General features: G+C 32.6%; 1 protein-coding gene across 2 annotated transcripts; it reads right to left on the reverse strand.

Annotated features, from left to right (window-relative positions):
* Positions 1-533: 533 nt before the first annotated feature.
* On the reverse strand, positions 534-15,326 carry LOC113496625. Of its 2 annotated transcripts, none has more exons than XM_026875903.1 (4): positions 15,141-15,326; positions 3,139-3,346; positions 2,260-2,416; positions 534-983 (listed from the first exon to the last, which is right to left on the reverse strand). In XM_026875903.1, exons 1-4 carry the CDS (start codon positions 15,187-15,189, stop codon positions 792-794), a joined length of 606 nt encoding a protein of 201 aa, XP_026731704.1. In that variant the 5' UTR covers positions 15,190-15,326; the 3' UTR covers positions 534-791. The 2 variants fall into 2 exon arrangements, with proteins under 2 accessions (XP_026731704.1, XP_026731702.1); XM_026875901.1 differs by having other exon boundaries at positions 2,260-2,530; positions 15,141-15,325.

Consider the following 15,326-nt stretch of genomic DNA (forward strand, 5'->3'; position numbering starts at 1 on the left):
TTCTCATGTTTTATTTTTCTTGGTACTTATTATTTTAGTTGATGAAAAAAAATAATAATCGCGCCTAGGGGTATTTAACGTCGGATACATGAACTGGGCTGCTTTTGTAAGACGACTAAAAAATCACCGTGTATAGCTTAAAACTGTCTTACGTCTTGCAGAGGTAACGTTAAGTAGTTTGGTTGATATGTGTTTATTTGTTTATTCAAGATTTAAGTCCTTACGATATCCATCTCTGTATCCTTAATATTTGATTTGTTTTCCTTGTCTACAATTTACTATACCTCGTACACCAATCAAACGAGTCGGAGTTCCGAATTTTCCTCATACGATGTGTTCATCGATTGGTAAATAGTAAATAAAGAAGTTCTCCGTCACTAGAGATGTTAGTACGAAGAAAATCATATGCGTACGTACGTACTACGTGGTCAACACAAAAAACGAATGACGGTCTCAATGAACATATCAAACGAATCTCGTGACGCGTTTTTGTTATAGTTTTTATAACTATCATCTGTAAATGAGCAGTCAAGTAACATTTTATCTCTTTATTGATCTTATAATACATTTTGTTTAAATATCGACTAACCAATAACATTAGTGGAATAATTTGGTACGCTTCTACGTAAATACTTGTTGGTTTTAAATAAATTTTCTGTAACAAATAACAATCGTACTTCGAGTACGTTTTTAAAATTCCGATAACGCTTTAGAACCTGAACTCTTCTTTTTCTCGCATATCTTCCAAAAGAAATTATAATAGCGTTACAATATTTGTTTTTTACTTATTTTTAATTGCGGACTTTGTAATGAGTGATCTTTCCATTGTCGTTGACGTAGGTCTCAGCTTCTCTCAGTGTGGACTCCTTGCCGTCCACGTTCTGTGATGAGGCGAATGAGTTGCTGGAGACGGAGACGAACCCTGCTCGGTTTGGAGTCGCGGAGTCAGCATAATGGTTGACCTTGTTTATGTTGGGGTTAGCCTGGAATTGTTAGATGATATATTAGGATATCGTAATGAAAAGCTTTTAAATCGACGCTTGTTTCCAAAGAAAAATTAAAAAAAATTGATTGTCTTTGGAATTAAGACAATGGAAATTGAAATTGTATGAAAATGATTCTGAAAAAAATTATCTTTTTTCATAAATAAGTATTTGCATATTTTCTTTTTAGACAAAAAAATACAATAAACGAATAAAAAAAGCAAATTATATATTCTTAAGTTATGCTTAACATTGCATCATCATTTAAAATCGATACCAAGTTTGCAATTAACATCTACGAAAGCATTGAAACAATAAATGTGCGAACAATTGTTCACACACCATACATAACAATAATGACTTACAGCAAATATTGAGTGTCACCTAAATATACCACTATACCTGTCTGATAGAAAACCTCTTTGTTGAAATCTCATTGTCAGAAAACAACTGTTTGGAAGGAAAGCAAGTTAACAAAGAAGTAGGTATTTATGTACGGTGTGTGTTGTTGAAAACCTCATTGAATTACACCAACATGAAGTTTAGTCACGACTGATAAGACCACGTCAGTCTATGTACTAATGCAAACGAAATGAAAAAATAACGACCCTATTGAACGTGAATGTCAGAATATTAAATAAACACTATGGAAAGGGTACAAGTGTAGTTCTATGTATATTGTTAAGATAACGTCATGGATTTATTTGTATAAAATACATTTATTTGAATTCAGGATGTGGCTTAATATGTGTGGTCATAGATATACACTAACAATTGGGTACACGAATAATAAAAGCTAATTAGTTCGTCAGGTTGATTTCTAAGAAATATCCAATACTTTATTTTGCTTTTATCGAATAGAAAAGAATGAAGTTGATTCCGATAAAAGACATGTGACGCTGTTAGCCCCCGTTGCCAAAAGTTTCACCATCTTTCTATCATTCTATATTTATAGATTTCATAAATGATAATAATCATAAGTTTTATAGTAATCTACTATACGAAGTAATTCGATCGTTTTACTTCAACATCCTATTTTAAGCACTATTCGATAGTGCGTAATATAGGATGTAAAAAAATAGGTAATATACTTCCAAGTCTCAATTTTTTTCTAGATTTTCCAAGGATACCAAGCAAAAAACAAATAATTGACCTTTGTTAACGAAAATACTACAGGAATAGCCAGTCTAAGTTCAAGGTGAGGTCGTGATCTGATCATTACGAAGATTCATATCATCGTACGTGATTTACTTAAAGATAATTAAGTCAGACGTACCGGATTGCCTGGGAAAATGGAGGCAATATGGTGATTGAAGCCGGGGCCCGCCGCCGCACTTGCGAACGCAGCGTTCTTAAGTCCAGGGACTGGGTTCGGCATTCCGTAGTCAAACCCGGGGAAACCGAATCCTGGGAAATTGTTGAAGGCTGGGAACCTGATGGGAGGAGGAATAGGAAAGTAAGCAGGGGCCCGATTCGACGTCAAGTCGAACGCTCTCCTAGCTGCGTTAATCGCTAGCCTCTGATTCTCATAATTTGTTTTGAAAACCCTGGAAGAACAAATCGTGTTAATAACACATACTTGAAAGTTAGTACAATGAATGAGCAGATGCTAGCTAAGTATTCGGTAGCATTAGTAAAACTGTACAAAACAAGTTACCACATCGATAAGCTCACACTCTGAGCACAAGCTTCGACGTTTACCTTTTTACCCGAGCTCCTCGTTGTTGGCTAAAGCTATAAAATGCAATTATTGATTAAATTTTATTTTATGTACAAAGAACAATAGACAGGCGATGTAACAATCTTGAAATAGATCTTGTAGACGGTATTTTTGATTGGCTGTTTTTTTTTGTTTTTCAAAATCAATCAAAACATCAACTTTGTTTCTCGTCACCTGTCTGTCGTTCAGATTCTTTTTTATTTTGTCATCAGGGTTAAATTGTCGGCTCGCTTAAAACTAGTGTTAGTATTTTACCTATCCTTAGCAAAGGTACTTAAACCTTTGACTCCAAATACCAGTTCAGCGATGCTGAAAAATATATGAAGGTATTCGAATTGTGAATAAAGGTCAGAAAAAAATGTACAAAAGTTTTCCATCACCGGTACACGGCTGTTCCACCACCACCAGAAGCCATAAAAATGCTTTTGGTCTTACTCTTGGAGAATGTTCTCGAGGTTGGACAAATATTCGGGGCCAAAGTTGGGCCCAATGTTGTCACCGTGGAAGGCGGTGTCTGCGAAATGTTCAGGGTTAATGTCTCCCGTCGCGCTTACAACCTTGCCGTCCTTCACACCGTATGAGCCGCCGTACCTATTGCCTGTCGAGTCCACGTATGAGAATGAGCCTCCTCCGCCGCTCGTACCTGGAAACGATAAGAAGGTTCAATAACTACGGTGTACTCGAGATCAAAGTTGCAAAAGAGGTAACAATGAAGTCCAGGTCAAATTTAAATGGAATGCAGTGTTACCATATAAGATTTCTATAGATCGAGATGATAATTCATTTTATTGTCAATTCTAAATAAATTTGGCACGACGCCGACGTGTACAGTCTATAGACATAATTTATGCGAAAAATCAATAAGCAATCAAAATTAACCCATATAAAGGCAGCGACGCCTACAATGTAATTTATTATAATTGTTTTGACGTCATCTCCTAGCGTTACTTTAAACGAGTCACTGTAGTCAATTTCGAACCAATCACTTTTTAATGATACCTCCGATAAAATATTCATTAAAATGCACACCAATTTCACGTGCACATAAACTATACTTAAACAGGATTCGTACTAAACAACAAGTTACTTCATCATCAAAGATTTATGACTTGCGAAAAGTTGCAAACTAACAACCAGCAAAAAATGTAAAGGGAATTTCCCATCAAATATGAATCAGAGGTTTAAACAATACATCAATTTAACTTGCTAATAAGATCAGTGACGTAAAAAGGCTTCATCGGTATAAAAAGAAAAAGTAGTATGAAGAGTCTACATAGATGCACGCGTGGCTAATAAATCGATTGCTTAACAATTTCGTGTCAAACATTCAATGGAGGCATCAATTAGGCTGTGGTTCATAAAAACCAAGCGCATGTGAGATCATTACTTAATCGGCGGGAATCCCGTCGGGCACGTTATGATGAACTATGTAATTATGGTCTTAATTGTGAATTAGTCAGCAAAAACTAGAAAGAAACTTCGCACTAAGTAAAATGTACTTAAAAATGAAGATGAGTTTGTTTTTGAAAATAAGTATGACTTATTGGTACATGCTAATGGAATTAATTGCGCAATATAAAATGACATTATTGAATGAGGTCTAAAATTTAAATGACGGGAGATACAACAGTAGTGAAAACTTAAAGAAAGTATTTAAAAAAAGATAATAATTTTTAATAAGAAATAAAGAAGAAATCTACCTTACACCGACTACGACGCAACAGCAAATGTTCAGATTTTTTTATTGTTTCGAACAACACAGGTATGAAGTGAGTAATAGAACAATGTAACAATGTTCGTCACAAAACGTGCGCATGCGCAGCTGACGTGTTTGATGTAAAGAAAGGCGTTATTAATCGAACAAGCTCCATGATTGCTGAAACCATTATTATAATGGAGCATTACTTTAACATTTATAGTCTAATTTTATTATTAGGTGTGCAAATAAAGCTTTATGTAACGAATTACTATGCATTAGGAATTCAAAAAGAAGAAAATTCGACATAGAACATTTATAGCAAAAGGTAACACGTCTCAAAGGCTGGACAAAGGCTTCATGAAGAGAAGGATAGAACATCTGTTCACTACGGTTGCTCAGATATATTCCAAGCCATATGTACATTGTACAAGTAATATATGTACAAGTAATAGTTTTTGTAAGATGTTTTTGTGCCTCCCCGCGGGGTTATCTTTATCCTGGAACTTTCGGCCTCGATTGCTGTTTTTCGGTGAGAATATTTAATTGCTTTGAATGCACTTTAGATATTCGCCATTCGCCGTTCATCCATGACGAATTATGACATTTCAACTGCGATTGGTCACAAATTATTCTGTTCAAAACTCATGTTCCTTACAACAGTGTTATAATTAAATGAATTCACACCAAATAACCGGACGTGAGTTATTGCCGATAACGATCGAGCATATTTTTAATGAGAGAACACTTGCACAAAATACTATCAAAGATCTAGAACCCAAAACAGAAGTTGTAGAGGAAATAGGATACGTTGTTAGTAGAATTTATGTGCATTGTAAAGATACAAATTAATTATCTAGAGACGTTTAATTAATTGAGATAGGAATCTTGAATATTTTTTGCATTGTATGATAAGTGTTCGGAAGATTTAAGTCAATGCGGACGTCGTTATAACGGTTCTCGAATTGTTTTTGGAACAAAAGGATAAACACTTAACAAGTGCAAGAATAATAACAGCAACTACAAAAACATTTTCTTTTGCGTTGTCTTAAGAAACTGGTCTCTCGTTAACATTGTATACAGGTTTGTCATCATAAGATGCGTTGAAAACATTTGTTACTATGTTAAAAGTATAACCATTGTCTCTCATTAGTATTTTGCCCGTTTTTTTGGGAAAAATTACAACGTTTTTGAGGTGCACACACTTTAAATAATATAATGTATATTTTAGTACTTCTTCCATTCAATTATCATCTTCAGTTATTTCTGCGGCAGTTGCAAGATCTGTGTTTTAATTAATAGAAGTATATTAGCAAGTATATCTATAGCTTGAGCCTTGATTTTTTTATCGTTGCATCTGTCAGTACTTAATTCATCATCCTGAAGCGTGTGACACAAATCATCATTATCGCCAAGTTCATTAGGGACCAGTCATTGTGGAAAATTTATATCAACTTAAAGAAATGTTGATGGGTTTTGATGAATCACTTTGAATTAAGTGTTCATCGTGATGGTTTTTGTGTGTTTGATATGTTTGTACGTTGCGGTTAGATTATTGTTGGTAAGATCATGCACGACTTTACTTCTTTAAATTTCCAAACACATTAAAAAAATCTTAAATGGAATTCCATATCATCTATTTAATCCCCGTATACATACAAATTTGCTGGAATAAGTTTCTGAAAGTGTTTTTTAGTGTAAATTTAAGTCTTGAAGCTTATAAGGCACTTACAGTTATGGGTGGAAAGCCTATTGCCATATAGCCCATTATCACTTTCTGACCTACTTTTTCCAAGAGAGAAAATAATTGTCAATTGCCTCCCACTGAGCTGTATAGAGCGTAGTTTTATTTTATGACTGTATTCATTGTAATAAAGATCCATTAGCCTTAGAGTACGGAGAAGCCTTTACTTTAGCATACATAGGTACCTACTATGCTGTTAGAGGGAGATATCGTTCTACACTGCCTAGAGCGTCATCTCTCTTTCATAGCTGCAATATTCTTACTTTGAAATATATAGGCTCCTTAGATAATAAAATTCGAATAAAACATATTTTTTTTTATTATAGGAGCCTGCACATAAATTGTCCACCCATCGGTAATTAATTGGCACAATTTGACAGCTACATCTAATCTAGTATTTAAACCGACTGTTCCTATAACTGTTACTTATGTAATATATTACTATTAGTTTCTCATTTCTTCGTGGTTATTTTAATAAAGTGTATTTAAATTTAAATTGCCAGTAGCATTGGTCGTAAATATTAGATACATATCAATAAATTTTCTGTCTTCAAGTTGATTATCGTTTAGTTTTAGTTTTAGACGTCTGAATTCATCATTATGTATATGTATAAGATTAGCTCCTAATGGGTGAATAAATCGAAATTCTGTAAAATTGCCTTATCACGACATTGTAGTTTACATTGACATTAAACCGTTAAATTAACCATCTCTTTTTGCTTCTGTTTCCTTTTTATAAGATTGTTATATTCTATAGACATGATTGAAGTTCTCAACGAGGCCTGTGCATGTTGGTCCTACCTATGAAGTTATCCCGAGTTTGAAATGAGATACAAATAATAAAAATTATACAGTAGTTCCACTGCTGGGCACATACCTCTTCCCATATAGGAAATAATGAGGTATTGATTTAAATTCTTTTATGGTTTCTCACACGCTATTTTCGGTGTCGCTTTACTAGTTACAGATGCACTGGTGTAAATTTTCATTATACGACAAAATATGATTTGCTTACATAATAGCACCTTAAACGTATACACGTCATATTAAATCGCTTTTTGAATACGAATACATTACGTCATTTGATTCAAGTGATATAGTCTGCACGTTGCATATATGTAAGTCGTCATGCATCTAAAAATACATGTTCTAAAGCACAAAGCCGTCTGTTTTGTTTACACATCAATGTTGTTCGGCCTTGACATAATGTACTAATCAACAATAGATAGGTTTACTTGAGATCAGTAGGTGTCTGTATATGACATACGTGTGTATGGAAGGATAAAAACAATGGGACCTTTAAAGTACGCATCCAAGACGAATAGAATGAGGTGGAAACATTAATGCTTTTGTTAGCCGAAGAGCCGAGTCTACGAGATATGCCGTGTTTCAATCCCCGCGTAGGACAAGCGTTTGTGTGATCTTCGAATGCCTGTCTCGAGTCCGGTTCTGTTACTTAAATGTTTGTGAAATCCCCCGCGATACAATTAATATATTCCTTAGAACAGGAGCCATTTTTAAAAAAGAGAATGAAAGATGAGATTTATTTGTTTCATGGGGTTTCAATATTGTTAAAAAAAAGACTCGCGACACCGTTGCGCTTCGCCCCAGCTTGTGGTTAAGGACTCCGGTTGGGTCCGATACTAGTCGGGCTACCCCGAAACATACAAGCATCATACAAATCAATAAATACTCGTAAAATGGGAATATTATCATTTTACGAGTATCTATCATGGGATTTTATTAAGTAATGAAAGCAGCAGATTTTTTATTCTATTTAAAAGATAATTACAATGAAAAAGATAGGCTCTTCGTACTGAAGAGTTTTGTGAATAAATTAAATTTTGAATGTAGACTTGTTTATCATAAAATTTCGTAACTATTGAGTTGTTTAAGTTTGCTGTTGTCTAAGTTGAGTTTAGTTAATTTAGTTTTAAAATGTAAATATTAGCTATAGTTCTTTTTGTGTCATTATTAAAAATAACCTGTTATTCATACATACTAGAAAGCTAATAGGAAAGTTTTTCTACAGCCTCTTAATGGCTTTTGTGTTTTTATAAAACAAAATCTGTAGAGTCATTTATTTGGCCATTTTCTCTAATATAGCAATAATTATGGAAATTTCAACGATAAATATGAAAGTCAAAACTGATTGGAATTTAAAACTCCTATTATTATAATTATTTGACCTGAAACAACCTTGTCTGCCTTTTATTTCCTTATCTAAGTAAATGTTTAGATTCAGTTATTGAATTACAATATTTTCAAACAATATTTTATCCCTTGTGAATAAATACATATATGAATAAATTGTCAATGTGTTTTATCAAACAAAGAACTTAAAATAAAATATAATGTGTCGATAAACAATAAAGTCTTATGGGCTTTCTCATTATCGTAAATCTTTTAGAAAATAGCGGTGTTCAGATACATTTTATACAAAACATTTTTTTTGTCAGAGTTACTCTGTGTAAGTGATGAAACTGGAAATAATATCGCACCTAGTTAACAGTTCACAACGAGGTACTAATCATTGGCACTGATGTAATCTGGGCTTATTTGACGTGTTGACGGAACTGCTCTTTCACTGTCAAGGTTGTTTTTTTACCTATTGGAGGACTTTTAAGCCATTTTTTTACCCATCATAATAGATAGGAGGATCTTATTGATGTTTTCCATGATGAAACTTCAATTTATCAAGTGGGTTGCAGGGATATGTCAGACTCTAACTTACTACAAAAATCCGGGCCTCTTATGCTTGAGCTAGAGATGTACAGGGCAGGTAGATCCAGGTACTCTACCTGGATCTGCCTTGGCATGGATCTGCACTTCTGGCGCCTTGATGATTGTCACGTCATGTTAATTTTCAACATTCAACGATACATGGATTTAATATAATGATGATCACGGTTTTTTTATGGCAATAGGGCCCCAGTTCTACTATTTACATTGGTCGATGAATGAATGAAAATTGTCTTCAAAATTACACTTTTCTTATTGATATAAATCATCCCGGAAAATTTCAACTGCCTAGCTATCACGCTTTGTGACAGACTAACGGATAGACGGATAGCAAAGTCTTAGTAGTATGTTTCAAAATTCACTTTGCGAACAGGTTCCGAAAAAGTAGCAGGAGAGTGGAGATTCCTGGCTGACATCTTGAATTTCCTGGGCATTTGATGATAAACCTCTATGGGTAGTAGCATTCAGTTGAACCTTACGATTTATTTATAAATATGTATTTACATTGAAATAAAACTTGTAATATACCTAATAACATTATATCACGACATTTTTTACGGTTCGCTAATAATCCAGTTACAGTTCGATGCGTAAATAAATAGGTTAAGCGGTCAACACACTCGAGTATTTTTATACAGTCAATATATAATTGAAGAATATTTGTACCGCTTTTTTAAATTCTTGATCTGGTAATCTGGGTACTATATAGCATACTTTTGAATATAAAAAAAATCTTATATATTTTATCAAATTACTTTACGGGTTCAGCTAAGTTTTTTTTTACTTGTCAATCTTTTCAGTGATTAATATTCTGGCGATTCTAGCAAGTTAATGTTTGTTAAATTTTGTATCCGGGCAGAAAATATCAATTTAATTAAACATTCGAAAGTAATTTAATTTCCCACTTATACCCACAATTATACCTACTGTTCGATTTTCGGTGCCTTTTCTAATCAAATCTTTAAAGATATTTTTGTGTTTGTTAAATTGACAATTATTTGAGGGGATTAAAAAAAACGGTGTCGTAAAACCATGGCAACCATACATGTCCGGTTTTCTAAATGGTTAATAACTCGTTTCGCGAATTATGTCCTGTCTGTATGTCATGGACCATGGCATAAATCATGAGAATATGACAATGATCATGTTATAATAGGAAAGTTTGGAAACTATAGAAGAATGGAATGTATTGTGATCAGTCACGCTATTTTGGGGTTCATAATAAATGGGTATTTCGTATAAATTTGTAGAAAGAATTAAAAAGAATTTAGAAAGAAAAATTGTAGAAAGGAATTTGACATAGATATTGACTTAAATAAATATATTTTGATTTACCTATTGGTGCTTATAAAACCTTAGCTCATTAGGTAAGCAAGCCTCGAAAAGAACTGTTTTTTTTCTTTAGATCGCTTAATTATTATTCTATTAAATTGAATGCTTCCCTAAATTTTTTTTTACAGTAATTCCTATTTTTTACCGTTGCCGTTGCCCTATCAAAAATAGTAATACATACTGCCAAGTTGAGTTCTATAAAATTGTTTAAATGGGCAGATAAATAGATACCTTTGCCAAGAGGTACTAAAAAAAATGCCCGTTATACACTGCTCAATAAATTTTATTTTATGGTAAGGATTTCAATAAACATTTAATAGAAAGTAACATACCATAGGCATATCGTATTATTTATGTTAATTTTGAAGATATTCTCTCAAATTTAATATTATATTGTGATGAAACGAGTTTTAAGAATTAGTTAAAAAACCTTTGTTTCGATAATTGGTTACAATGTGAATTCTTGTATTTATAATTTAATGATTTCTCAAACTTATCGATAAATTAGGATTAAGGCCCAAATGTATGGTCTTCTATTAATTTCAGTTCATTAGGCTGGCAGTACTTATTCAACATGGATTTTTTTAATGGATTGATTGACCATCAGTTGGATATTTGTCAAGAGTGACATATTTTCTGGAAATAATATCGCACCTAGTTAACAGTTCACAACGTTGATTCATTTAGTGCAACATATATTAAATACGGAACCAATGCTATTGTCACATTTTTTATATTTTGTCATTAGATATATATACAAACAGTATAATGAATCGTTTATTTTCTCGCCTGCTTTTTTGCGCATATTTTTAAAATGGAAACTTAATAGGAAAATCCACAATCATTAATTGGTCAAAAAAACTGTACTCATTCGGACAAGTCTACAAATTTTATTTATTTTTATTTTACATATTATTATAAGTGCCCTATCCCATTTTCTATTTCACGATTCTGTTCACGAAAAGGAAACTCACACTAAAACAAAAATCACAGTATTTTCTAAAACTTTTCCATTTCAATAGGAGATAAGAAATATAAAGACGGATCGTTAGCTCAAGCCTCATATCGTACACAAATGAAGCGTCACCTCATTAAGAATAACCAATTAGCAATCACTTAAACGCCAAACGATGGTCCAAGATAAAGAAATATATTATAAATAGTTCTTTTCCAATTAATATGCTAAATTTAAACATTCATATACATTAGATATTATTAAAAGCTAAATGTTGAAATCAACAGTTATTTTTTTTTTTGAAGACTTTTTTACGAAATTTACTATTAGGTATTTTTAAGAATATTGTAAAATTCGATACCTGCTCCGTTAAAGGCAATTAATATTTAAAATTTAAGCTAAAGCGTGCTAATTAAATATGTTACAACTGATTTGTGTGCAAATTTAATTAATAACCACGGGGTAGAGTCTATATGGTGCTAATTAAAAATATATTGTATGTTTTTGGCGCCATGTAGCGTAAAATGATGTTAGCATTTAATAGATAAACTCTAAAACCGTCTGACAGATGTCAACGGAATTTTATAAATAAATAATAAACTTTACCATAATTATATATTTGATAGAAATCAATAAATATTCAACAGCTAGCTTAAAAATAGTTTAATATCGGAATTGCATTAGATGGTTTATCAAATTGATTTCTTTTACATAAAAAAGACCTCAAACATGGCTTTGTTCTTATTTATGTATCCATCCATTATATCCAACATAAAAGGCAACGTTTTACTCATAAAGAAACTTTAAAAGTGTTACAAAATTTACGAACGAGGAAATAAAAACTCGTAATTCATTCGGAGATTAGAAAAATACTAGTGAAACGAAAATAATCATTAGTGTACTAATGTACGAGGCCCCGGGCCCGCCCAGCGGCTGCCACCAAAATATAAGTTACTGCTAATAAGAAAGACATCTAATGATCTATATGCTTATTTAAACAGTAAAGCTGTGAAAGTGCAATAAATCTGTCAACTAATTCTAAATAACGAGCGCATCTTTATTAATTTTTAAACTGTTAAATTAAGCTTTAGGTGATATACGATGATCGTCGCTTAGTCAAGAGCTTTATGTCAAATTAATAGATACATTAAAATCTATGTTGAAGTTTTGTATTGTATTAATATATATCCTATTATTTATTCGTAACAAAATTTGCATCGATAATAACTGATATTTTTTGCTGATTCTCGCAGCGTTTGTGTATTGATTGAGATAACAGTTATTGCCGCTAAAATATATCTTTAACATGTATTATATTAAGTTTAGTTTAGTTGTTAGTTAAATAAATTATATCCATTATACGATGCATTATATTATTATGTATCTGAACTTTTTACTTCTGTCATGAAATGTGACTCTACCTTTACAATTCAATTGCGTCTATAGTCGACTCGCGCGTGACAAAAAGAATTTATTTAATGAAATTATTCGACACAGTATTCGCCATATAAACATATTTAACTTTTATGATGTTTACCTACATTTAATGTAACGTTATGTTTTTTCGCTTGACTCATGATATCGGCAGGTCAAAGTGTAAGCATTATGTAGGAACGAAGAAGACCGAAGTAGGAAAAGCGGGCAAAGATCGCAAGAGCCAAAGATGAAAACCATGAGGAAAATCAATTGAAAAATTATATGATTATTATTATTTAGAAGCAAGATGATAGGATAATTTTATATCTTTTGAGTGCACAGATAGCTGAAAAGTATAGGCTATGCCCCATTCACTGTCGTATGGTAATAAAAACAAGTATGATCCACGAATGCTTGTTCTGAGTCTGGGTGTCTATAAAATGTCGTTTGAATGTTTGTAAAACAAGATTATATTATTGCTCCAAGAAAAAAAAGAAGTCTGCAGACATGCATAGGTAGAAGAATCCTTTGTGAACTCCTTTTTTAGGCAGTCGTGTTATCACTTCAGCGGCAGTGAAAAATAGAAAATAACTTTTGATAAAAAGTATTCGTCCTGAGGTAAATATTCCTAACCTAAATATAGTTTTTGTTGCCTAAATTTTATCTGTTCATCGGACTGCACGGATATCCGAGTGGTTGAGGTCACCAAGCCAAACCCGCTACAGGTACGATCGCTAAAACTATTTTTATCAAGTCTTTAGTTTCCATTAACTCTATTCATAGACGTCTCGCAGAATAAAAATAATAAGATTATAGGTTAACCTTTAAAGATGAGCTTATAGTAATATAAAGGGCCTTGAGCTTTACGGGAACCGGTATAAATATATATAAAGAATTACAAGACCGAAGGTGATACTGCAAATGCACAAATACGTTTTAGTTAAGTGAATTCTGTGAGCTAGCGTGGTGACAGATTTTGATCAATGCTCAAACCTCCCCAATACGGGAAGAGTTCCTTTTCCTACCTTTTGACTCAATTGTCAGTTTAGCTCGAAAGTTCTACAATATAACAGAGTCGAAGTAAGCATACAAAATTGCTTCTGTCGAGAAGAGTTTTTTTTAATTACTCGGTAGGAAGTACGCACATTAAATAATTGATTTTACTTCTTCACAAGGATATCGTTAATATTTATTTCCTTCTATGTTGTGTATAAATTTAAGTATATCAGCCATGAATTTCACACTTATGTAAACTTATGTTACATACCAAACATGGTAACGTCAAATAAATATTTACCCGGCGCGGGGATCTACCTATAATAGTACCTACCTACTTAGACAGATTCAAGAAATTGACATTCACGTCACATTTGCTAAAAATCTATCAAAATTTCAATCGTTTCATATCCACCGGGTAATTTGATACGCACCAAATATACTTTAAAGCTGCCTCTTGCATCTGTGATAAAGTAAAGCTTCAAATAATCTAATTTAAATACAGTTTAACTTAATTGGTATTCAAGTCCTTTATCTAAGACTAAAAGAAATTATAAATAGGCTACTTTGAGCTGTTTTTAAGTTATTGCGAACTAAGTACCGTTGTGTACTTAATCTTAGTGATACGTGATCGTAAACATTGTCTCCATGGATACCGTGAGATTCTGTTGCATTTATTATTTAAAAGTAATGGCTGGAAAACCCTCCTTAATTTAAATTTAAAAAGAGTTTTTTTTTAATAAACACTGGCTGGAATGGAAATGCTTCTACGATTCCACTAAAGACGATAGTTCTTTTTTTATTTATTTTATTGATTTTCATTTGTTTTATCATACAGTATATCGTTTACTGTAGCCATTTATGTGCACAGAGTAATTATAAGTTCAAGTTTAAAGTCAAGGTCACCGAGTACTTGCAGACACTTGAGTTCTGAGTAGATGAACAGGCAATTTCTTTAATTTAGCTACATATTTTCTTAGTAAATATTATTTTTAAAGTATGCTTTTGTAAGATCCGGGAGATAAAACTTGTTTAATGTAATATTTGGAGTTTTGTTAGGCAACAAAACGGTAATGATTTCGATTTTGGGTGGAAAATCCAAACCATAATTGGATATGTAGTTAAGTTTTTTTCCAGTCCTATTCAATGCATTTGACTGTGCGAGTCTTTATCGGTTTGCTGAGAAAACATCTTTCCAACCTTTACATATAAATTGCCTATTAATGAAGTGGTTTTCTACTTCCTTGTTGTGTCTGCTATTTCTAAGTAAATCTTAGCAAATCAGCAAGAAAGTTAAGATGAACCCCAAGCAAGATTATGTACCAATTTCAATATCAAACTTAAACAAATCGACACCTTTATTGAAACTATTTATATACGTATAGATACGCGTCACTTTACTCAACATTGAAATATTACTTGCATGATCATTAATTAACCTCTTTATAATAGTAGCACTTAACTAAATACTTTTTAATTACACACCGAATATAAGGAATTCACTTATCATTAAAAAAAAGAACAGGGTCTTTTTTAATCTTTAAATTTAAGCTTACCATAACACCAAGCAACTGGCAGGATCACCAAAAAGATTAACTTCATCATTGTCAACACGTACACTGATTTCAAATTTTCAAATTAGGAATAAGTTTCGAACTCGATATAGCACCTCTGTTACAATAACAATTAGTATCGATACACGAGTATGTCGGACGAATGTTCGATGTGTTGTGATGGCTCCA

Source organism: Trichoplusia ni, chromosome 8 (genome assembly GCF_003590095.1).
Source record: "Trichoplusia ni isolate ovarian cell line Hi5 chromosome 8, tn1, whole genome shotgun sequence".
Classification (NCBI taxonomy): domain Eukaryota; kingdom Metazoa; phylum Arthropoda; class Insecta; order Lepidoptera; family Noctuidae; genus Trichoplusia; species Trichoplusia ni.